We start from the raw sequence: 26,468 nt of genomic DNA, 5'->3' as shown, positions 1-26,468 counted from the left end.
CAGGTTCTAGTCAGGACAAAATCACATATAAATTATGAAGAAAAAAAAATCTGGGCAAATAGTCCTTAGGAATCCTTAGAATTTAACTTTCAGATTTTTAAATTCATGAAATTCTAGTCATAGAAGTTAGACTATGCTACTTTCAAGATGTATCTTTGTATCTGTCAAAATCTATAGCAGCAATACAAATGCAGTAAGTACTCCATAGCTGTGATGGGATAAAACAAACCTGGTTAAGGTTAATAGAGAGGTAGCAAGCAGACAGAACGCTTGCTTCCAATTGTTTACACACAAGCTGCAAAACAGGACACGTTTTACCATACTTGCAATTCACTCCCCTACTTTATATGGGCTTCCTATTACAAGTTAGCTGTCAAGAAAGGCATAGCTTCAAGAAAACAAAGTTGCCTGCCCCTTTTTTGCTTTTCCTTTGTTTTTTATTACGTAGTATGTTGGGGGGGGGGGGTTTGTTTGTTTGTGGGTTTGTTTTTTTTTTTTGTTTTTTTTTTTTTTTTTTTTTGTTTTTTTTTTTTTTTTAAATCAAAAGGCTCACCAGGAAAACCTCAACTCATCCAGATTAGAAAAGATAACAGGACTATTCAGTGCTGCTGAGGATGCAAATCCTAGGGTGTGACCGGATATTCTATGGCTGAGCTCCAAAGTCCCATCAATTAAGTAATTTTTAAACTGTGTGAAATAACAGCAGCTTCCTCACAGCACAGTCAGACTCTAATGAAGCTTCTCAATGCTCACAAGATTCAGTATCTATGGATACACCTAGCTGTTTTAGTTACTTTAGTCATTTTCTGTCCCTCCCATTCCTAGCTCTCCCACAGCGTTCTGAAGAAGCTTAAGAAAGCTTGTTCTTTCTCTAAGGACTGTTGTTATTGTCAACAAATGGCAGACTCAAAAGTTTATTTTACAAATGAAGAAATACAGCCAATAGCATGTTTATCCACTAAACAGAAATGCTCGTAACTCCCGTCGGCCCCCAAAGTGAGGGCTGTGAATTCTTAGCAAATTTAAGTCCCCAAACAATATTCTATTTGGATCAGGCTACAGAAGTAACAAAACGAACTCATGCATACTCAGGCACACAAATCCAAAATGCACCTTCATTCTGACATGGAGAGGAAAAGACAAATGCACTTCCTTTGAAACAAGTTTCCTTGTTTCAAAAGACAAATATCAGCAAGTACAGAGACAACCACGTAACAGTTCACATTGTATGAACTGGTGTTCCCACAGTTACAGGAACCAATGAAAGCAACAGGCTGATGAGCTTACACAGACAAAACCTGGAAGACAGCAGCTCAGGATCCAATTAAAATGGTGCTCTGATGGTTTCTTCAGCTAAGATATTTTCAGCATATTTCCTACTTTTCCAGATAATAAATACTACTTTGTTTCAAACCTCTCAAACTAGTTCTGAATGGTGCCAGCTGTTCTTGACATTTTGAAGTCTACATCATCATTAGATCAAGAAACAGTCATCTATTACTTGTAACAATAGTTTTTAAATCCTAGTCAGCCAAACCAAAGCTATCAGAACTGGAAAACCCTGCAGTGTGCAAAGCACTATCATGTCCAAAGGTCAAAATTCTACCTTCAGCTGCAGTATGAACACATCAGAACACTGCTTTTTTTTTTTTTTATTTCTATATGAAGTCTGTCAAATACAGTAACTTACAAACTACACAGAATTCTACAAACTACAATAGGGACATTTTCAATAGGAACAATGGGAAGTATTTTCTATCTGTAGCTTTGAAAACACTCCCCCATCCATCCCAAATAAATTACATCTGCTTAATTATAAAAAGGTATTGAGGAACTGATTCTAAATTGTTTTTAATCAAATAAGTAATCAGTGTATGCATTTATCTTTAGAGAAAAGGTTTTGTCTCTAAGACCATCCAACTGCTTTCACCAGCTAAAATACTTCAATAAATCTGAAAGATTATTGGTTGCATAAAACTGACACAATGAGAAGTCCAACATAGTAGGGTAATGGTATTTTAGAACCCCAGATGACCAGTTCTCTTTAATCACAAACCCAGTATTCCTTCATTTAAAAAAACGAAATAAAATAAATAATCAGCCAGCTGAGTACAAGAGGCTGTTATTTCACCCCAGTTTCAGAAACTGGGCATCTGTTCTAGTAACTCAGTACATGGATTCCTAACTACCTGGCAAATTCTAACAGCCAGAGCCCTTGCTGCAAGGACTGAAAAATCCCACCCATCACCTACGTGTCTCAAGAATCAGTTATCACTGAGAATAAAAGACACTAGCACTGCCACACTGTGCTCCAAAGACTGTCATTCACTTGAAGTCACAGTATACATCTTGTTGCTTTCTGGATTCCTGTTATATTAATCTTGCCTATAAGCATGGCACTTGGTGTGCCACCTTTCTGTTCTGTCCTGCATTCCTCCTATGATTTACTTGATGTTTACTGCTCCACAATAAGCTTCTTTTCTGTCCTTTCAAGTTCCTTCCCCCTCACCCCTCATGAAATAACCATGTAATTAATAAAAATCTTTGTACTTCAAACCTGGAAGACTAAAGATAATGCCTCAAAGCATCTCTTGCCTTATTCTCAGGACAATGCCCAGCTGAAGACAACCATACAGTTACCAGACTGGATGTAGGATGGGTATAATAGAGTAAGGGTCACCCTTTGTAAAATAAGCCACAAGAATCAAGTTAACAGACACAAATCTTTAACACAAAAAAATTAACATTGTGCACCTTAAAAACTGCAGCTTGACATCAACACGTAAGTGGAGAAAGTACAGAAGCAGGTACTGCATTGGTGCACAAAAACCAGGAGTCCTAAATGTGGGGGCTTTTAATGTAAATTAACACATGCCCCATTTGTCTTCTAGAAAAGCTGAAATATGCTAATAGAATTTCATTAAGAATATAAGTTCTCACATGTGCTGTACAGAGATACATAGCCCTATCTGCTGCATGTCACTTTTATTTCCTGTTCCTGGAAATCAGGTTTTGTTTCCATATCTTTTCCCCAGCATCTATTTTTTCTATCCTGGGCAGTTACAGTGATTTCCACAGTGACAAGAAATTGGCCGTATTGCCTGCGTTGCTTTGATCACATCAGAGCAACAGTAAACAGAGTAAAGAAAACCCAAACCTGCTACCCTCCCCCACCTCCAAGCCATACACAATCTACAGTAAAGTAATGGAGGTCATCTTTCACTGTGAGGTATTTTGGGACAACACAGCAAAACCAACAGCCTTAGACTTAAGGGAAACAGAGCAGCAGTGTTACCTCATCCCAGACTGACAATAATAAAAAACCCAACCCAAACAAACCATATATCAGCTACAAGGAAAGATACTCTCCCTTGTCAGGCCTGATAAAGAAATCATGCATGTGAAAGTTTGCACCATTTTGCCAACTACTTTAACAAAAGTACCTTTCACACAAAGCCTGCTACACAAAGTAGAAAATTTGATTCTCCTAAAGTCGTAAAAACAGATGTTGCCTGTAATGGCTGCTTTCACTCACGGAAGGTTTCTAAACAGATGCTCAGAGCTTTGAATTAGAAATAAATGCCTATTATCATCATATTTTTAACTGATCAGATCCTGGCAGTTTTGTGCCTCCCAAAGGCCATGTGCTGCCCCATGTAACTACGAACACAGTACAGACAAAATTTAAGAAGAATTCAGCTATACAGGCTTCTGAGTATATTCTAATGTATGCCAAGTGCAATGAATATGCCTTTTTAGAGAGCCCAAAGGTAATGCTGAATGTCTTAAATGTCCACTTTGACTTCTACTACAACACAATATAAACTCTTGAATAATTCAGACTTACCTAGATTGTGTATTAAATCTTGAATTCTACAAGACTTGATTGTATTATTTAGGGTAAGAACCACCAAATCCTTAAATACAATAATGGTGGCTTTAAGAATAAATCTCAACATTAACCTTGGACAGATATAGCCAGTATCCCTGAATTTCAGAGTTATATTCCTATATTTCAAAAAGAAATAAGAGTCCAAATAATAAAGAAACTTGTAGTTTCATGTGATAAGCTTTCACAGTTCATAGACACGTACAAGCATTGAGATAGAAGTCTCAGTTTTTCCATCTAGAAACTAGTAGAGCCATAATCAGATTGTGTGTATTTAGCACATCTGTTAAGTTTCATAAAACATCTCAGAGATTGTCAGGGTTATTTTCAGTTTTGCTTATATTCAATGTTTCCTTATACTGCAGCTAGATGGTACAGATGAATGGCAACTTGTTAGCCAAACTCATACTTAAAGGGGCACCACAGCCCGGCAACTCTAAGTCTTCCCCACTAGTGGAGCTACATGGCAATTCACTTATCTTCTAGTACTGGGTTACAGTATGGTCTGAAACAAGTGTTTTGTCAGTGTTCTGAGCTAACCTGTACTTTTCGGTTACTACAGCTGACAGCTGCTCAAAACACTGTCTCTAATAACTGTCAGTTCTAAAGATACCCATTTTAATAATTTGAGGAAGAATTCCATATTAATGCTGAAGTCATAAGTAATTCAGGCCATGTATAGATAGCTGCCAAGATCCCTGCAGGAGCTTTTCCACATCTGCCCCCACATTACTGTGTCACAGGAGATCAGTCACTTATTATGACCATCTTAGCTTCCTTCTCCCTAGTATTTTTATTAGCTGCATAGAAGATAATAAATAGTTAAAAATACTACATAAAATAGACCATGCAGAAGTAAGGGGCACAGTAAGGCTCCATGAAATCATGATATTTGATGTAAGAAAGAGTCCGGATTTTCTTCCAATATCCAAGTCCTAAATTAAGATGTACACAAAAAATAAAGCACTCATTTACACAAGGATTTCTTTTCTGAACAGCAGCTAAGCAAGACTCATCTAAAAACAAACAAAAAAAGTAAGATCAAGAATTCCTAGGTACTGTAACAAATACTTTTTTCAGGAACCAGAAGATCCCCAAAGTTGGTCACAATCTCTGCACAACTACCGGCGACAATGCAAAAAAATTTATGCATTACACATTACATCATTCAAGTCATGAAAGCTCTCACACCATCACTACTTGTATCTACGTGTCCTCAGAGCGTTCCCCATTGTGCACTTGTTAAAGGAAGTGCCTGCAAAGGCGACTGTGAAAGGCAAGGAATTTATGAGCAATATGGCCTTCTAAGAAACACAGCTACAAGATTCAGCATCAGAGCTAAGCTCAGCTGCCTTTCCCCGCGTTATTACCGACACGTGTGCCGCATTACAACTTCCATGTCACCAAGGTTACATAAGGCCTGCATACCAAGTTCATCGTGCAAACTGCTACCACCTACAGCAGATGCAGCGGCATGTGATGCTTCTAAGTGGACACTCCCATTTCTCACCAGCAAGGAGGCGCTAGCGCCGAGCACAGCTGCCTGGGAAGGGGAGCGGGACTGCACTCTGACCTGGGAGGAGGGCTGCTGGCCTTGCTGACCATCTTGAAGGCTACAAGAAAACACGGATTGGGGACACATTACTGGGAAGAAAAGAAAGATAGCTAGAAGTGAAGCAAAACAAGACTTTTTAGTTTAAAGATGAAAACTTGCAGGAGTATAGTATTAAGAAACCACTTGTTAGGGTTAAGATAACCCATGAATTCCATATAACAGTATTTGAACGCTAGTTATGTCAGTAATCTAGATACAGTTCTTATCCTACTTCTTAGAAGGAGTACTGCTTTCTAACATCTCCCCAAGTCACCTTGAAGTAGTATATTCTTTTAAGCCTTAATTTGTGGGAGGTAAAGCAAATTACTGGTGGTTAGTCTAATTGTAGACTAACCTGAGGTATCACCTACATACAGCAGTAACTATTCCAGTCTTCTCACAATAGTTAGGGACCCTTTTTTGCTCATTGAGCTGACTTGATCAACTGTTTAATTGGCTTTGGGTTTTTTTGGTCACAAAAACATCACCTTTCTTGCTATTAATCTGCACTCTAACTAGAAAAAGTCTTTAAGCTTTGTTAGTAGCCATAGACTACCACAGACCTTGTAGATAACTGTAGTTAAACATTTGAATTCAGAAACCTTTAGAATGTTTAATAAATCATTAATTGGCAAAAGTTTTGTAAGTCTATTTGAAGTTATTTTGACAGTACAGCAAAAACTTCATTAATCAGTATTACTACTGCAACGAAATTCTTCTATATTCAGACACATACTTGCACCTAAAAACAGGTTTTAAAAGCCAACTTGGGCTTCAGAAAATGTGTAAGTTTACAGCCATGAGTAGACATTGCTTGAAAATGTTAGTTCTCCTCTTCACAGCCTTCTCATTGCAAAATTACTTTATTAAGCTTTTTAAGATCTTTTTTAATAGCTTGTTTAATATTAAACATGGCAAAGTATCAGAAAACATGACATTTACACTTGTCTATATCACATCCTATTTTGCAAGACTAGTGTTTTTCTTATCCTCCATTTTGTGCATTTAAAGAAGTTACATGTCACAGTCAGCAGCTGTGGGACATGATGAAATTAAGAAATAATTTTTTAGACAGAAGAATTTATACTTTAAAAGGACTGTGGAAAATATCTGAACACTCTTTCCAGAAGAGTATCACCTGTTGCTTTTAAGATGTCACTATTTACAGTGTGATGCCACAGCTGGCAAGTGAGGCAACTGAAGAAAGCAAGATCTTACTAAGCGCTGAGGGGTTACATCCAATGTACTTGCTTTCAACAATATTTTCTAGAACATCTACTTTTCATCTACTGGAAAACAAAACATGGATATAAGAATAGGTCTTGAGCAAAGCTCATGCAAAATAAAGCAGGCATGCACACAGCTCAACGTAAAAAAAAATGCAATTCGTTATTTATTGTATTATAACATATCTTAATCCGAACTTTAAATTCAGTGTTTTGCTGCTGTACACCAGGCTCTCAGTAAGCTACGTGGCAACAAAAGCCCTAAGGAAGCTCATAGATGTGCTAGCCTTCATTGTGTCCCTCCAGTATTATCAGCAACACCAAAACAATGTTAAACAATACTGCTTTCCCTTTAGTAGCTATGTATCAAAAGGTATATTCAAAGTTGCCCTTCCAGTGGTTATCCATCTGTCACAACAACAAACCCAAAACAGACATTAACAGATTGCATGATATGTAAAAGATATATCCTCTGCCTGATTAGATAATTATAAAACCAAAATTCTGCTTCAGACAGTCATTTATCAGATAGTCCTCGTATCAGACATGCATGCATACACCACTGACTACATAGGATGCATATTTAAAGCGCCCAAAACACTGTTGACATGTAGGCAGGACAAAAGCAGGGGTAGTTGTTTGTTCTGTGGTGGGTTTGGATTTTTTCGTTTTGTTTTTAAGTTGCCAGGCAAAGTATTCTTGTGTCTAATTCAGCATCAAACCAGAATTTACGAGATGAGGTTTTACTTAAGTGCCTACCATTGTCAATCACACATGTATATAATGCCATTGTTTCTTTTACTAAAGATTTCACAGGGGAAATGAAAATTAATTGCAATAATAGGTAGGAAATAGTTAAAAAACCAAAAACGAGTTTGAACTCAACAGGTTCTAAAGTAACATCCTCATGACATCCAATATTATGCCAGAGTTAGAGATTAGGAGATCAATGTTTTGCTGGCAAGAATACAAAAGTAGTAAAAGCAAGGCAACAACAGATTAGTAAATCTAACGCTGTTAGAAGTTTAACATCTGAAAGCACATGGATTAGCAGTATCAGGAACTAGACTGAGGCAGCTCACCATTAGCATATACAAGTAATGCCAGTACAGTTGCAGTGACATTATTCTAATGTTTAAGGGTTTCTTCTTTCCAGCAACACATAGAACTTACACTAAAATTAAGCTACCCATATAAAGGAAAGTTTTCAGACTATTCATCTAGAAAACACACAGTAATACATACAATTTTTCATATACATTCCACAGGTGGTAGTTTAAGTGGAATTCACGTCAAACAAACCTGAAAGCACTTTGGTGCTTGGCCAGACTACGGCAATTTAACTCCACTTCAAAGGACATTCATTTAGCATCACAAACAATGCTTTGAGCAAAGTAACCCCACTAAGTATTCAATTCTGAACATATGTTTATAATACATTTTTATTAATGTGCCACTATGTCAGAGAAAATTTTGTTTAGATTTTTATATTTAGAAAGTAACAAATTTAGATAACTGGAAGATACATAGAGGAAATACAAGTATTTGATCCACTTTTACTTCCATCAACTTCAGTTTTCTCATGATCTCACAATGAAGTCCAGTTTAAGCCATAGGAACCCTAATGACTGCAGTAGTGTTTAAAAAAAAAAAAAAAAAGGCAGCTGTAAGCCTTGGTTTAAACCAGTCCTTAATTTGAAAACAGTCCTTTCTTTACCTTACTTTCTACCTATGCACAAGAAAACTCACTGTTTTCTGGCTAATGCACAGTTAAGGAGTTCCGATTTGCCTGCACAACCTCTTATGAAACAATACACAAAACTATACTACCCTGCTTTAGAAAAAACAAAAAAAACCAAAAAACCCCACAAAAAAATACCAGAAGCAAGTGAATGCAACAGGGAATCAGCAAGTGATCTAAGAGAATGCAAAGTTTTAGTATCCTGCACTATGAAGTAAATCACCAACTTAAAGTTGAACAAGCTATGTTCAGCAACACGACCAAATTATGTGAAATGATGCGACTGCTGCTACGTACTGCACTAGCTACTGAAAACACAGCTAAGGAGTTTCAGTACTTGATGTGGCAGAAGTCAAACTTTCATTTGTTTAATTTTAGGTACCATTCTTGCAACCCTCCTGCCTGAGGAAATCTTACAAACTTAGTCCTTCGTTATTTCAGTGCTGTCACAAAGATGGCACAATTCCTTCTGCACTAAGTATTTTATTTTTATTTGCTCAGTTTCTATAGCTTTTTCCAGTTAAAAAAACTACACAAGTATTCCTGATACACAAAGGCAGACTGCTCCTATTTATTAAAGATAGCTTAGCATATGAATAAAGATCATTAAAAATACACAGCATATACAATTATTCCTTATTTATCATAGAACTGGAAGAAGAATTACTTTGATATATAGGGGGGGGGATGTTCCTTCCTCTACAGGCAAGGATCTGCTAGTCAGACTCTCCAACACTGTGGGCAACCACAGGATTGAAAGACTTTAAAAAGCAAATTTAAAGACTTATTGTGGTTGCTGCTTCTACTGCTGTCAAGCTGACAGACCAGAGTTGCTGTATGTAACAGATCACTAGGCTCAGTATTGTTAACAAATGTGCCAGTGAAGGCTGGGACTCCTGGGATACATGTACACAGTATATTTTAAACATCTCCAAGGTATGCAAAGTGCCACATGACCAGATTTAATACTGTGCGTTCTATAGCAAAGGCATCACTATTAGTTCATTATGTCCCTTTCGCTGTAAAAAGCTGCAAGATGTCCACAAAATGGTTTACCTGTATTTTAGATTTGGAACCTTTGCAGGTACACTTTAGCTCTTTATAATGTTCTGCCATTTTGTTATCGTGCTTATCTCTCACTATCTAGAGGCATGAAAAGTGATCACAGTCCTAGTCCCTAATGTATACTTTCTTTAAGGAAAGAAAATCGAAAGGAGGAGTGGTGAATAATATTTTCTTGGGTTTTTCTTCCCCGCTTGAAAGTAAAAGTCTCTGAAGTTTTTGATAAAAAACATTGAGTCTAGGTTTGTTAGCATTAGTTCATTTTGTTATCAATCTGAAATTAGCTGTAACATATTAGAGGCTGGCTATCCTGCTCATTTTGAAAATAGTGCCACATATACATGCACAATTCAACAAGCCCACAGTGACATGCAGTGACAGCTCAAGGAGGTTATGGTGGGGAAGGAAGTAAAAAGTGCTTTTCTGGCAACACTGGTGGGTGTGGGGAGAAGTGGTCTGCTGCATGCATGCTAAATATGGTGGAACATTTAGATACCCTACCTGAGGGGTGATCCGATGAGCAATGTAGGAGGGGTAGGGTTACTCCCTGCATTGTGCCGGCGTCGTACTGCCTGACGCCTAAATGTGCTGCGTTCACGACGAAATGTGACAGTCTCCTCGCTGGCTTGTGCTGCTGCATCAAGACAGACTTTAGGTCAAATAAGAACCCATCCTAATTACGTACACAGTAACTTAAGACTCCTTTCTTCCCCCTGACCCTCCCCAAGTTAATGAACTTGACTTGTAACAACAAAAGTAGCTTACGCACCGACTATGTGAATAACCTGACTCAAGACAGGATCACAACACACAATTATTAAGAATCTGGATGGTTGGGGGGTGAGGTGTTTTCTTGAGTATACAGCTTATTTCCCCCCTACCCCCACATCCCAATAGACAGGTTGCAAAAAAGTTGGATATCCCAAATCTCTTCCATTTACACAAGGCAGGAAGAGACAAGACTGATGTCACCATCTATCTCATTTAATAGATAATTAAAGGAGAAGCCTAAAGGACAACAAGAAAGGTTGTCTGCCACTCCTCACCATAACATTATCTTCTCAATTTTACAATTTCTGCCAAACAGGCAGGGTTGAGGTTAACCTCACAACACCTCCCCAGGTGACAAAATTGAGTTGCTTTTTCCTTTTTCCTCATAAGCACCAAGGGATACATAGTGCTCCTTTTAGATTAAGTTACACTATGATTTGGAGGAGCAGGGGGTTGAGATTAAGTGAGAGACTAACTTTTGTAAGGATGTGTGGTTTTGTTATTTCAATCCCCCAAACACAAAGAAAAGCTTTTGTCCACTTATAAAGCAACACTGTAAAAAACATTTGCATGTACCCCAGGGAGTCCAAGATTTTTCCACAGATTGACCTCTAAAAATCTACATGTGCCCCCTAAACTTCACAGTCTGGACAACTTCAGCTCTGTACTGGTTCATGGTGTGTCTACAATCTCAGAGTCTTCCTCCTGAACCAAGCAAGCTACTATCCAATTTGAATGCAAAGCACTGGAGAGCTCAAATGAATGGGTCAGAGAAAATAGGTTTTGGCAGGCAAGTGAAGGAGGAGGAGGAAAAAAAAAAAAAAAAAAAAAAAACCACACACAACACAACAATCAAACCAAACTTGACATAAAGTCAGTGCAAAAGTAGAATCACAATCTTGAAGTGGAAGTCACAACTTGGTAGCCAAGAAGCCTGTTACTAGAGTGAGAAAACCAAGGACTGTGTCCAGCCAAAATAAAAAAACCCCACTAAAGCAGCAATGATTTTTTTATGGCAGAAAGATTCACAGGCAGAGCGATCCATGTTTGCTTAAGTGCATTTCAAGTTACAACATTACTGTCATTAAGCTTTCAAAACTTACCAGCAAAGACTAACACTGGTCTACAGGGAATAGTAACCTATAGCAACCTACTACTGCTGCTGTGTATTACTGCCATTGCTCAGAAAACAAGGGCTGCATGGAACAAGAGTAATCCCACCCACGAACCACAGGTTATCAAGTGAATACTGTATATGAAACTTCAATCCATAGTTTGCTTTAAAAGCTAAGAAGCTACATGAAGAGATACACTTTAAGATCAGCTTAAAGTCACAAGCATTACATTACCAAAACATTAAAAGTTAAGGACATCCTGAATTCAGTCCACTCCTATATTTTCCGGAAGACTGTGGGATAGCACACTTTCTCCTTAACTCCTCCACAACTGTTTTTGTTATTGTAAGCAAGAGTAGATGATACTTCTTTTTCAGTGTATTTCAGGAAGAATTCAAGACATTTCTCTTGTGGTTCAATATACAGTTTTATGCTTTGTTTTAATACACATTCTAACCTGATTTCTTCAAGGATTTCTTTATAGCTCTCATACTTGAAGTACTGGGAAAGACAGTATTAATCCTGACTTTAAGCTAACACACAAGAGGTCAGAACTGCCCACTAATTTTGGCTGCCAACTTGCAGAGCTCAATTTTTCCAGTGTATACATCAGCATATAAAAACTCACATATTCAGAACACAGCTTCCACTGACTTCAGATGCAAAAGCAATTCCACACATTTCTGCTAATCAGGCCACAGTTAAACATCACAAAATAAAGAACAGTGACTAGTCTTAACTGAAATGTAAACTACTTAATTACCATTAAGATGGTAAACATCAGCATTACATCTTAATTACCATTTGCAACTACTTAGCAGCACCAGCATTCAAGAGCAGTTCTTCAAGGCAGCATACTTAACACTGACAACATCTGTTTTTCTTTTCATGTCCTTTATTCAGTAAACATCACCTTCTGCAATAACTGAAGCCCATATTATGGAAACACTAGAGGTCCTTCCTACACAGCTCCAACTCATCGCTAAAGCAAGCCTACATCAAGCACTGACAGAGGCAGTGTCCTGTGAGGAAGACAGGGATATAATCATGTTTGAAGATTTAAAAAATTAAAAATCAATTCACATATACTTGAGGATTATATTCAAAGCTGCACAGGCCAATAGCTCTGGCATTTGCTAGCTTTTTATTATTTCACTTTAACCTTTAAAAAAAAAATAAAATCACAGTAGATATTAAGTAGTAGGTATTGATGTAGTTTTCTACCTAATCTACCAAGGGACTTTTGATTCATCTTGAAACTTTCGTTCACTGCACACTGCTCTTCCTGAATATAGGTGGTAAAATTCAGGATCTAAGTGAGTCTAAGTTCTTCTGAAAAGACTGCAGTGCTTTTCAGCCCAACAAACTCGAGTCTGTTAATGTTATCCAATGTCTCAAAAAGCTATATATTGAAACCATGATGTAGTAAATAAAAGCTCCTAAATTATCCTCTATCACGCTTTGAAAGCAGTTTAATCATGAGGGAAATAGCTTTGTCTTAACATAAAAAAGCTTCCTTTAATGTTTACAAATTAACATAGTGTTTCCATGTTTAAAAACAAAACAAATGAAAGTATCCCTGCACAGGGACAGCTACAATGTATCTTTAGACTATCACTCACACTTCTCTGATGCTATTTAAACCACTTACTTACTCTAGACTCCAGAAAGGTAAGATCCGGTATCTAAACCCATGTACAAAATACACATCTAATAGGGAAAGATAACATAGGTTACACTTATACAGTTCCAGCTTACTTTAAGTAAGTCAGGAAAAGACAACAAGCCTTTCAGCTTACAGTGTTTGTTGAAGTCTGTTTTGGTTTCCTGTTTAATCCTAAACTTCTATGTTGAGACATTACATTAATATCAATAAATTTAAGCATAAATTTCTTCCACACATTGTCAAATGAATTTGAGCCCTCAACATGATCTGTCCTCAAGAACAGAAAAATCATGTCTGAAGTTCAAAGTGCACAAGTCAGAAATGCAGACCTGCATCCCACGATCAGTAAGAGATGGAGACCTAATGACACCTTTGTAGCAAACTTAACCCTCCCACACCTATTCCCAGATACAATAAATCTAATCTCTAAGAGGAAACGACTTTTGTATTTGTTAATGGGACTGTGCATATGAACAGACAATTCTTAAAATTAATTTTTTTTTCTCCCCTTTCATTACACTTCTGAGGGGAAAAAAGCCAAATTAGCAATTACAAACCTAGAAAGTCATGAGGATATCATTTCAGCATCACACATTTGGAATGTTACTTTGCCAATAAAAGGACTAAAATTTATCGTAGAGAAAATTCTACATCATCAAATAATTTGCATCCTTTGCCAAACGGCTGGAAGCATCTGAACACAGGCTGAACTATCCTGTCCACAGATTATGCCTTTCCAAAGTTTCTCACTACACTACACAAGTGCTTTTGATGTAAACGTCTACAGTTCCTCAAAGTTTTAAACAGAAATGAAGACCCAAAGTTTTAAACTACAACTATACAATTTTTCTACAATAACTAGCTTTAAGAAACATAAAATAGAAATATTTGCTTTCAAACAGAAACATGTATACATACAAGTCAAAACATTTACATCATCACCATGTATGTATGTACCACTGCTTCTAACCCAAACTTATAAGATGGAAATCGAGGAAACATGAGATGAAAAAGCAGAATTTCCAAGTTTTACTGCATCAACAAGTCCCATTTAATTTTTTCTAGATAAAAAAGATAAGCCTGGCACCTCGGATAAATTATTGCCAAGTAAGAAGATTCCTTGAAAGATGCAGTATGGAGGTAATACAGAGGTAAAGTATCCACATGGAAAACCAAAGTTCGCAGGATAAAAACTGCAAACTTCAGTCTGACTGGAAATAAAGCCAAAAAACCAAAAACACACACAAGGGAAACAGTGTCTTTCACTCTTCTCAGGAAAGGGGAGTAAGGGGAAGAAAAAAAACCAAACATCACTTGAAGCCTAGATGGTTTTGAACATTAGCCAGGTTAAGCATGGTTAAGCATGTGCATGGAACCTGGGTGATGGCTTGGACATGCCATTTCTCTCCCTATCAAATGGGAAATTGTAATCCAACTATTTTCAACCACTAGTAATGACCAACCTTACAAATTCTCAATGAAATTTGAAGTTAATAGTTTATGGCACATGCATTACACATAAGCAATGAAATCTGTCTTCCAACATTGAAGATACTTTGCCAAAACAAATTGCTGAAATTTTGTTCTTCTGTATTGACTATCTATATCTCATTTGTGTTCAAAACCCAAGAAAAGCCATAGTTCACATGCTTTATGGATTAATACCACCACTGTCCTCATGGTTTATGCATTTGTAGTTTATTCTCATGTGCCCTAACACTTAAGGTACCCAAGTAGAAAGGAGTCAGTTTAGTCCATATCTTCAATTTACAGGTATTAATTACCATGGATTACGCAACATCATAAAACCTACAACTGCAGGGTTTCCTTATACTTCTCTGATGGAAAAACGAAGTATTGGCTTATAGTAATAGAACTTCACGTGGACATTTAATGAAAAAAATCACTAATGCCAATTTCTGAAGAATGGAGATGTGGGCATCAAAGGAGAAACAATGAAGAACAGAGCTAAAAAAGATATAAAGATAAGAAACTTTTGATAGAAAATAGGGCAGCGGAAAACAACACACAATTTAGGCAGGAAAGCTTGACACACACAAGAAGAGAAAAACAAGGGAAGTAAAAGCCCAAGAATTCAGTGTTGTGGTTGAATGTATGAAGAAAACAAGTTAGCGACTAGGCTGGAGGAATATTTACAATTACGTCAAACCAGTCACTACAACAACTCAAAAAGCAAAACACTGTCAAGCAGGGAATAAGCAGGACAATGAAACCATCTGGTTTGAATTCTGAACCAAACATTTTTACCGACCAGCTTGATAGATGGATTTCTGTACTAATGCCAAAGACAGAACTAGGAAGCCCTGGTTATTCTACTTCACTATAATTCCCACTTGAATTATTCTAAGTTTAAAAACACTAGGTGTTACACACTTCTTGAATGTGATGCTGATGGACTTGCTGTCAAAGAGCTAAAGCTATGACCTAACCTGATCCCCTGCGCAATACAGTCCCTAAATCCAGGGATTTGGGCTATTGCTACTAGTACGTTCATACAGCAGACAAAAGTTCATAACCTACATAAATCTTTATGAAACTTAATTCTGACTTTGTATTTGGGTTTGTTCACCTTTAAGGACAAGATGCTTTAAATCTTAGAACACACAGCCTTTCCAGCATAAGCGGTATTCTATATATCACACACAGAAAGTCATGTTTGCTTTGAATGGGTTTCTATTAACTAAAACTCCAAGTGTTAATTAGTAGCCGACGTTGATATATCCTGGAGTTACATCTCAGCTACATTTGGCAGCAATGTGAGCACTTCCATTACAGTTCAGAGAACGCCCAGAACTATTTCCACTCTAGATGAGTAACAGTAAATCCAGGTACAACTACAAAGGACCACCAAAAAAAAACTGGCTTATAAACTTAAGCTAGCAGATGCAGCTTCTTTTATACCAAGCGTCAAGATTTTTTATTCAACTCCTTTTTGAGATGAATACTTGGCAAATTTACGAACACCACATACTACTAGTCAACAACATTGAACCATTCTTTCCAAACCAAGTAAAAATTATGGTGAGAAGTAGTTGCACAAACATTACCAATCCAAGCCATTTAAATAACTCACAGCAATATGAAGTATTTTAAAAGAGCTACTACTGGTTTCTTTGGGAAGCTTGAGAGAATTTAACCAGGGTCAAGTTTTACAAAAATTTTATAAAGTTTTAGCCAAAAACCCAAACAATTATATAAAGTGTGTTTTGCTTTATTATTAACTTCTGGTATATGCTGTCATGCTTTGGCATGCACTTCTATTAAGTACCCTGAATTTCAATTATGCAGCCCTGCAGAACTTTAGGTAGAGTATCTACTACTAAGTAGGAGACACACTAAAGGAATGTGTTTCTACCAAGTGACAGGAAGCCTCTTACCACTAGTACTTAGAACTTTTGCCAAGCAATTACACATCCCTGGCTCTCAACAGCCACTGCTGAGAGTTGGACAAAACCCGAGGTTTGTTTGTTCCCCATCACCACCTTTATGGTAATTACATTGGTCATAAGTCACCTAATGAAAGTTCCTGTACTATCCATAAATACTAGAAAGGGGATAAAACAGCCAGGATGGAGTCCCCACACAACATACTAAAACTGCATTTCGCTTTAGTAAGCAGTGATTAACAATTAAGAGATGCAAGATTCATTCCAAGTGTTATGTCATTCTTAGTTCCAAAACTGCAGAATTCCATTTTGGCCTCAAACATCACTCCTAATTCTGTTTACATCTTTGTGTTCAATGGCAACACCTCACCTCTACTGAGGTGACAAGATACCCATAGTCAGAGGTAATTCTGTAAAACCCAACCTTTACACACAAAAGCTGTGACAGAACAGCATTATGCTTCCAAAGACAGATACTGGGAAGGACTAACACGAAAATGCTTGAACCAAATGCCATGTACATTACAACACTGATAATTAACATCTAAAAATCAAGTAATGGAATACAGTCTTTTGGTTCCAATAAAGAGCCTCATACAGCAGAGCCCCCTTTCTTCTGGCTAATCTGATTTCTCTGATGCAGTTACAGGAGGGGTCCTGCTGGACACATGAATAGAGATAACAAGCATACACACAACCAGATTATAGTAACTTCATATGTTTTTCAGTTTCTACCACTGCTGAACTCTTTCAGAATGTGATTTCTCACACAAAACTGTTTGGTTTAGCAGTTTGAATGTGAACTGATAAGACTCCTAGAAAACAGACCAGAAGTCCCATCTTCCATAACTGTATTAAATTTTCACCTGCAGAAAACATATTAAACTAAAGCCAACAGAAGTACAGAACAGCTCTACAACACAGGCAAAACAAACAATGTCTGTAAACCACACGCAACATGAGCATAGTAGGAAAGAAGTGATATGTTTCTAACAGCTGACATGACCATTGGCTGCATGGCAGAGAACAAAATTGTACTTTTAACTTTGGAGGCAATACTGTCTAATGATTACAGGCAGATACGTTAAGCATAGATGTACAAATACATGCAGACTGAAAAGATTAACAGGTTTCCATGTGCCATATGAAACAAGATTCTAATCCAAGCTCACAAACCCTATTTTGCCTGCCTGTAAAGATGCTGCAGACCACAAACCACAAAGGAACAGTATGAGCTGTTACTTCAACATCACTATGCAATGCACAGAAGAAAAAAATGCATTACATTACAAGCAGTTTTATTTACAAAAGGCTATGTAATTCAAGATCTTGAAGTAAATAAAGAAAACTTAAATTACAGCAAGCTGTAAAAGACTAGCAATTTGAAGAGTGCATCTTTTACAGTTAAATAGAACTGGGAGAGAATATTTGATTTTTCAGGTCAGCTCGAGTTTTACAAAACATCACTGTGTCATAGATGGCATTACATTGGTTTTTTAAATCTTTACAAACAGCACTCCGGGAATAGCACACATCCGACAGAAACCAAGCACAGGAGAGTACCAAGGTAGTATTTCTGAAATACCACTGGACATCTAGGCAAACTTTTAGACATTTAAACAACTTCATCTAACCCATATATCATCAATTCACTAGCTACTTTTAGAGGCTGAGTTACAAACAAGGATAACAATTACAAGACATCTTCCATTTTTCTGTATACATCCACCACATGTATTTAGTAACAGAATTTGAGTCCTGTTTGTCTGCATTTTAACAAACTGCAATTTCTATTCAAATACACAAGTTAGCTTGTAAAAAGTGAGTCATCCACCACTTCCTGGCATAATTAGACAGAAGTGAAACTGCTAAGCTGTATCTGCTAAAGGAAAATACGTACAACCTTGTAGGGCATCCTGCTTAGTAAAAGATTACTAAAGGCCATATCCATTACGAAACATTTCAGCAGTTACACAAACAAGTAAGAATGTACTTTGTAGTTTACTCCCTGAAGATTTAAAGATAAAATTAAGTTACAATTACTGATCCAAGTCCTATTTGAAAAATAGAAACTGAAAGCTGCTACGTGAAAAAAGGAGCATGTGTTAATAGCAGTCTTTTGGGGCATCTGTTAATTGCTTCAGAAAGTTATCATAGGCAATCACAGAAATTAAAAAATATTAATGTAAAATAATCCTTTCAGCATGAGGTTGGACAAGACAATTTCTAAAAATCCCATCCAACCAATATCCTCTGATCTTATGAAAATCTGAACCAAGTTTATTCCATAAATGCATCTGCTATATGTAAATAACTTCTCAATTTGACCGAATAATTTCTATACACGTACACATTTATATGTATTACACTAAAAACACTCCCAAAAGGTGACGACAATGCGATAATGAGAAATACTGAATAAAGAGCAACTTAAGACTATAAAAAGCTAAAACATTTCCTCTGATTACTATCAGTTACAGGTTAGCCCAAAGAAGAAAGCTACAATAAAGATACAGCTGTTACAAAACTTGTAATAAAAGCTATAAATTTTGGGGTAAAATCCTCCCTTCCCTCTCCCCCCCAAAACAAAACAAAACCACACAAACAATCAAACCCACACAAAAGAAAAACCAGGAGAAATGAAGGACAATATGAAGGAATTATTCAGATTGATCATGAACAGATAAATTCAAAATAATTACTGGCTTGATGCTAGACATGACTGCATAAATGTTTAAGCAATGCTAAAGAACAGTGGTGGTTTTGGCCTGCTTTCAAAAAAGCAGAATGACATTAGTTTCTTACAATCATAAATGAAACACATCCTATTCTATTGGTAATAAAAAACTATAAGATACAGCAAGTGTATGATACAGCAAATTAATCATGTCATCAAATCTGGCGAACTTATATTCAGATTGCTTCTTAAATCAGCCTGAAACCCATAGACAAGTAATACTTGGGTCCTTGCCATTTATTAAAAATACTAAAAACTTCAAACTGACCATTATGCAAACAAAGTTTGAAGGGGAAACTAAATAATCCAGCAAGACTGACAGCAAGACTTTACTGCTTAAGCTGCTATAGATTTCTATCTTTAAGATTGCATTTAAACGTGTTAGGGTTGGACTTCCCCACCATTTCACTCTTTAAAAGAGGAACCAAAGTATTTGGTAACATACAGCATCAGTCATGCACCAATTCTTTCAGACTAGTGACAACTGGTGAGTGTATATGAAGTCTGACATATTCTACAAGGTAAAGTATATTAATCCTCTTTGCATATAAGGAGAAAACCTTAACAGTTTTAAACTGTAATAACACAAACCAAAATGAAATTAAATCATTTTCAATTTGCTAAGGAGAGCAGAGTCAAAACAGTAAATACATAAATCAGACCTTTTATTAGTCAAATTACTCTCACTAAAGGGGAGCTGTCACTTTAACAAAGCTTAATAATAGTGTGTATTAAGTGTTTAGCTTGCAGAGTTAGAACAAAAAGAGCAATCTGAACTCTTTCATTAAAGCTACTGCAACTCTGTTACTAGGAATAACAGCAAGAGAGTACCAATGTACGCTTTTTCTTTTTTAAGTGAAGGCACCTAAATAGGTCTGAACTAATTATCAAACAGTCAAATTTGATCAGTAATCAATACAGTGAACTTCAGTGTAGCATGCTATTTCCCCCCCCCAGCAATTAGTTGTACTGATTTTTAGAGTTTGTTCTTATGTCAGTGGAGAAAGAGCTGTTGGTCATATCTCATCTCACTGAGTGATGGAAGTCTCTCCTTTCAAGATGGAAGAGTCACGACACTTCGCTTAGGCAGTCTAAATAGCAAAGACAGTAAACTTGCTACAAGTTGTTAAAAACATCTGTCTTGATCTAAAATACAGTTTCATGAAGCATTTGTGCGCTTAGCTAATAAGATCCAGATTATCTGGTAAGTATTTCCTTCTTAAACAATCCCAAAAGTCAGAATAAGGTAATTAGCAATCTCATATGCTCTGAAAAATATTTTAAATCCACTAATCTTCCATAACATAAAAAGCCGCCTAGTTAAGGCACTCAATATGGCTAACCAAGAAACAGACTGGAACATCATAACAAGCAATAAACAAAAAACTAAGAGCTCCAAAAAATCTGTATTAATACCAGCTACTGCAGGTAGGCTCAGTACTAACATTACACCAAGCAAAGCAATAGTTACAGAAAGCAAGAGCAAACTACATTCCTCTCTCCAGCACAGGAAGGTTACTGTGTTCTCATAATGAGAACAAAAAAAAAAAAAAAAAAAACCCCAAAGTAAACACCACTGTCTAGCCAACAATGGCAAAGCAAAGCAAAACCAAATCCCTAGGAGAATTCAGCTCAGGAACTAGACCATCATAAGAATGCACAATTCAAGGCAGCATGGTAATGGTTTAGGGTTGTTTGGGTCTTTCTGACACCACCTCAAGCCATGTCAGAGTTCATCTAAGAGGCAGCAGCAGTGTCAAACAATCACTTCCACGTTCACAATTTCCTAAACTGCACAATCTTCCAAACAAAAACAGTCTCTCTTTTATTGTTAACTTTTAAAATAGTACACAGAATTTGAAGTTTGAGTAATACAATAGAGCAGGCCTGATCTGATCACAAGTAGTAAGTTTAAGATACAGCTCGTGTTAACAAAGACCGCCTGTTACAAACCCATAACAGCTCTACCTATAGATTTCATAACATTTGTTTGAATTGAACCCCCATCTCTGTAGATCTTCCCATAGATTATGAAGGAAATGCTTTGTCATTTTACTAGGCAAGAAGGAAGAAACAGAAAGACGCTTAAGCATAGATGCAACTTAAGTCACAGATACCGGACTCATTAACAAAACATGGCAAGGTACTTCTGGTAGGTTATTTACTTACCTCCACTTGCTGATTCTTGCTCTTCCCCTTCAGGAAACGTAGCCTGGCTTGGTAAGCTATTCCTAGAACGAGTGACTGACTCTAAGTGTGAAGCCCTTCCCAACAGAGATAGCTCATCTAGCACCTCTCCTTCTTTGGCTTCCAAATCAGATTTTGAAGTGGTTAACTGTTTTATGTTACCTGGTGCCATCAAACTATTTGGGTCATTTAAACAAGCTACAGTACCACTGTCCAGGCTTAATACTCTGGCACGGTTCTTGGCACTGTTTGTGCTAGAAGTCCGACGTGTAGACCGTTTTTTGCTAATTCCTTCAGAGCTTACAAGGGTTTTGTGAGCATTTTCAGGCTCTGTGCCCCCACGTTCTTTAGAAATGTATTTGGTCTTTAGAGCACTGTACTTTCCCTCAGGAGACTGGCATGAATGGGAGGTGGTGCTGGAAGAGCTATCACTGCTGAACTGGTGAGCTGACTGCATACTTGAAGTCCTGCTTAAGTCACTTTGATCACTGGAGTCCTCATCATGACAGAACACAGCACTGTGAGGTTTAGTACCAGATACACCTCGGAAAGAGACATATTCCCTGTGCCGACTTGAATCAAAACTACTAGCCCGCTTTTTTCCTGTCCTTCTCCGGCTGGACTTGTGGGTAGAGGCTGTTCGATGTATTAAACTGGACGATTTTGGTCGAACATCGCCCTCTTTTTGTTTTCCACTCATTTCCTTAGAAGCTCTTGAATCCACTAACACAGCTAGTTTCTCACTCTGCTCATCTCTTTGTTCAGCAGCCTTCCCAGGTGGCCTGTCAGCTTGTGTAGTCAGTTCATTGGCATGTGGGTTCTTATTAGCCTCTTCTGAAGCAGAGGCACCAAGACCTTTCTGACTGTGCATCTCATCAGATGCGTTAGAACCCTTTCTCTCTTGAACACCACTGATAGTGCTCACTTCCACAGCAGTCCTTTCGCTACTAGTCCTTTTGTCAGTAGTAGAACTACTGTCATCCGAGTCAACACCACAGTCCTTTTTCTTACCGTCCTTTTTTTCTTCTCTAGGAGACTCCTCCTCATGCTCTGACAACACACTTTCTATATGTGTTGAGCTAGTATGTTCACTTTTATAGCTACTGATGGTACTGTTAGTGTCACGATCGGTCCCACTGCAGTAGCTTTCTGTTGAACCACTGCTTCTAGTACTCAGGCTTCTCAGACTGTCCACACTTTTGTCTGCTTTCAAGGATTTGCTCTTCCCACTCTTAGCCAATGGTTGAGGGCTGCTACTTTTCAGAATGTCATCTAATTGAAAGACTCCCGAAATGCAAGAGTTCTCAGCCAAGGACTCTCTTGATCCAGAAGGGGGCTTGGAAGCTTCTAACTCACTGACAGGATCTAGTCCTCGTTTTTGCTGATAGAGAGGGAAGTCATTTAATGAAGCATCTGGAAAAGCGACAGCAGAGCTAGAAGTCCTTGGTACACCTCGTGGTCTATGATCCTTCCTATAGGAGTGAGAATGCAGAGTTACAAGCGAAGCTACTTCTGTGTCACATGCACTGGCTTTAGACTGGTCCACAAGCTGGTTGTTCGAGAGGCACACTTTGTCACTGCTGTCTCTTGGCAAATCCTGTCCAGAGGATAATGAAGGTTGCATGGAAACAAACGAGTCATTCGACACCAGACGAAAAAGCTTCCGATCCGTTGCCAAATCTGTTTAAGTACATTTAAAAATATTCATGTAAGTTATAAACAACCAGTTGTAAAGCAGATTGTATATCAGATAAAGTAAATAAACTGACAAATCCATTTGCAAGTACTATGCATTACATTATCATTTAAGATTTCCTAGCACCTGAGCAAATCTGATACTTTTTTTATATACATAAAAAAGAAACCATCAACACCAGCCTAATTTTAGCAGCTAATAAAAGACAACACCATTCTGACAAGTCCCCAACTCCTCTATTGCTCATGTGTGTCAGACAATGTTTTTACATATCCCAAAGTTTCTTAAAAGTGTACCCTGCCTTTTGTTTTACTTCCTACATATGATAAACTGTTTGTTCCACATAAACTTTAAAATTATTAAAGAACACAGATTAACTTTGAAATCACAAAAATGCCAACGGAAATCACCTTTTCTACCAGTTACCAAGTAAGCTCACAGTTAGCAAAGATGCAGGCACTGGCACAGGTCTAGTGGTATTAGAATGAAACTCCCTAGGAGGTTACTGAGTTTTACTACCAGTTAACTACTGGTGCTGTTAAAACAGATCATGAGGATTTGCTGTCAGCTCTTGTCAGAGATACTGTTTCTGTAATCTGCAAGTAAAAATGTCCACCTGCAGGTAGTACTGAAAGTCAGCCTACTTTCCTTTTTGGCACTGTCACTAAAAATAGAAGATCTGGAGGCCAAGTTAAGTTACCACAATTGCTAAATTTTTGTAGAATGAATTTGTACATGTGTAACTTAAGAGACTTCACAAACGGTTGTGTTACAGAGCTGAAAGTAGTAGAACACTGCTGCCTACTACAGCACCATGGCCACCTGTAATCCTCTATTTTAAACATACTTTCTGCACTGCATAACATAGTAACTGAAAGGAACCCATCAGTCTGATTAGATTGGCCAAAATGAACTATAATATTCCTAGAGTTAACTTCCTGCTAATCAGCAGGTACTCTAAATTTAGTCGGCAAACAAAAGAGTTCCCTACAGTTTTATGCTCCATTTTAGTCTGAACAGACTTTTTCCTGGCAATGAAGCTACATGAAAAATGAGATCTGAAACAAAATTGGATAACTGAAGAATACAAACTAGCAGTTTCCTAACATACTAGGAAAAAACAATTACAAAACTCTCATAGCTCACACATTAGAAGCCTGTAGCTCTGAACACAGAACTCTGTGCAGGATTATTTATTTTACAGAAAAGTATGCCTGACACATTTGGTTATACTGGAAAGCAAATCAAATTAGTCTACAATGAAGCCCATGAACCCCAGGACACTTTCAGTACAAGCGAGATCACCTAGGGACATACAAGCTAGCTATCTTTCAGCAGTAAAGAGACATTAAATACTTATTACCTGCTGGAAGATGCCAGAACTATAAACAGACAGTGAAATAATGAAGTTTAAAAGTGTTCAAGCTATGCATCCCAGGAACTCAGAGTAATTAAGAAATAGAGAACTTCAAGATCCCCTTTCTTACTGTCTATCAAGAAATTGCATGAATTTACTTAGCATGTTAAGCAAAGGGTCTTTGGTAACAAAATACCATGTTTTATATGCAGAAGAAGAAATTTTACCTTGTTCTTCACTTCCTTCTTTACATAGGCTAGAACTCTGGCCAAGACTTAAACTGATATCATCAGAGGTCTTGGCAGTGTCAGTATCTCCTGTGAATTTTAAGAAAGAAGAGTACAAGTGCTCAAAATATTAACACATACATCTACATACACCATAGATCTCTCACCTGCCATGAAAGACCTGCTTTTATTTCTTCATTTGAAGGTAAACAACACTTACAAGTAACACAAGTTTTCTCTTATCTGTCAGAGATAAGCACTGCCTACTCTGTTTCTTTTATTTTGTATACAAGAAAGTTTTCATTCAACTACACAGAGCTTGCATGAAGAACTGGAAGAGTACCTTACACAGAAGCCAGTGGGGCTTGCCAATAAAAATTAGGGATACATCGTAATAAAATACTTGTATAGATAAAAAATGGTAAGGAAAATTCAGGAAGATAAAAACCCCTCACATCTCATTTTCTTCTCTTATTATTAGTTTAATAAATGTGCAAGATAGCAACTTTGCTTATTACAAATAATTTATCTTTTCATCTCAGAGAAGTTCATAAGGGTTGTCCTGGACAATACTTGTGCTAGATAACAAGCAACTAGAAATTATCAAGTCGTGGAAATACAATACAAGAAGGGCGACTGCTTGCCTAGAACTCAAAACAGGAGGGAAAAGTCCACTCAAACCAACCCCTTGGCTCTGCACTTACAAGCAAAGAAAAAAAAAAAAAAAAAAAAAGAAAAACACCCAAAAAAAAAAAAAAGAGAAAAAACCAAAACAAACCACAACACACCCAAACCCTGTTGTTACATGGCAAGCGAAGCATGGGTTCCAGGATATTCTCTCCTAGTGTTTTAGACACATAATTTGCAACCGCAAGGAAGATTTCTTCCAATTAGTAAATGCCATACATAGCTCACAGAAAAGTTTTGAAAATGAACAAGGTATTTAGAAACAATGTTGTAAGGAACAGTGATTTGAAGTGCTACTTGCAAGGTAATCTTAAGAAGTAGGCAAAAATTTCACCTTTGATGGTTGCTGCTGTTCCCAGACGAGATAACCCAGATCCAACCTAGAAAGAGGGAATCATGAAAAACGCTGTGAACTACCACGAATTACCCAATTGTTGTTTTCTATTACTGCAATGCATGCATTCGTCTATACACCTAGCAGAGATTTCCAAAGGCAGAAAAGTATCCAACAGGACAGTACTGCAAAATCCTCTCTGACTCAGAATGTTTCCACTGCAAACAGAGATGACAAGGCATTTAATTATGCACCCAACTATATTACTGCATTGTTCTGTTTTATAGTCAGTGTACAGGAGATTTTACTATGCTAATTTTAAGAACAGTTTCTAAGCTAGGAATTTTCCTTGAAAATACTTCATGTGGAAGCAAACTACTAGTGTGGTAACTGCTGTTGTAAAGCTAAATGTTTAATGCCGTGATCACAGTTACCCAAAATGCTTAAAGAAAACACCACATCTACCTGTTCACACAGTAAACACCAAGCTAAATCCAGAAACTGCTCCCATTGGAAAAGATACATTTTTTTTTACCAGGGTTAGTTTTCAGGTCTGTCAGACTTGATGCAATAACTAGGTAACCAGAGAACCTAAGTGTGGTACATGGAAAGTGGCAGCAGCATGTGCAGAGGATATGGCAGGATGATCCTTGCTGTCAGCGGAATAAACTTAAATCAATTTAACCTAATCATTTTACTGTATCTTATTCCTCCCCCTCATTCCTGCAGATGCAATTTTTCTTTTGAAGACAGTTTCCAAGGACACAGATTA

At 37.4% G+C, this 26,468-nt stretch overlaps 1 protein-coding gene across 9 annotated transcripts in view; it reads right to left on the bottom strand.

Annotated features, from left to right (window-relative positions):
- Positions 1–26,468, bottom strand: part of PCNX1 (pecanex 1) — a 92,435-nt gene that overhangs the window by 49,103 nt on the left and 16,864 nt on the right. For 3 of the 9 annotated variants that reach the window (XM_030481194.1, XM_030481195.1, XM_030481197.1), the window contains exons 4-6: positions 25,697–25,742; positions 24,676–24,765; positions 21,378–23,075 (exon numbers count right to left, since the gene is read on the bottom strand). In XM_030481194.1, coding sequence (XP_030337054.1) covers positions 21,378–23,075; positions 24,676–24,765; positions 25,697–25,742 — 1,834 coding nt within the window. Of the gene's footprint in view, positions 1–5,317; positions 5,503–10,013; positions 10,147–21,377; positions 23,076–24,675; positions 24,766–25,696; positions 25,743–26,468 lie in introns of all 9 variants that reach the window. The other 6 variants (XM_030481190.1, XM_030481196.1, XM_030481192.1 and 3 more) reach the window with 4 other exon arrangements.

This window comes from Strigops habroptila, chromosome 4 (assembly GCF_004027225.2).
Source record: "Strigops habroptila isolate Jane chromosome 4, bStrHab1.2.pri, whole genome shotgun sequence".
NCBI lineage: Eukaryota > Metazoa > Chordata > Aves > Psittaciformes > Psittacidae > Strigops > Strigops habroptila.
The sequence above is the reverse complement of the archived record's forward strand: the minus strand, read 5'-3'. Positions and strand labels throughout refer to the sequence as shown.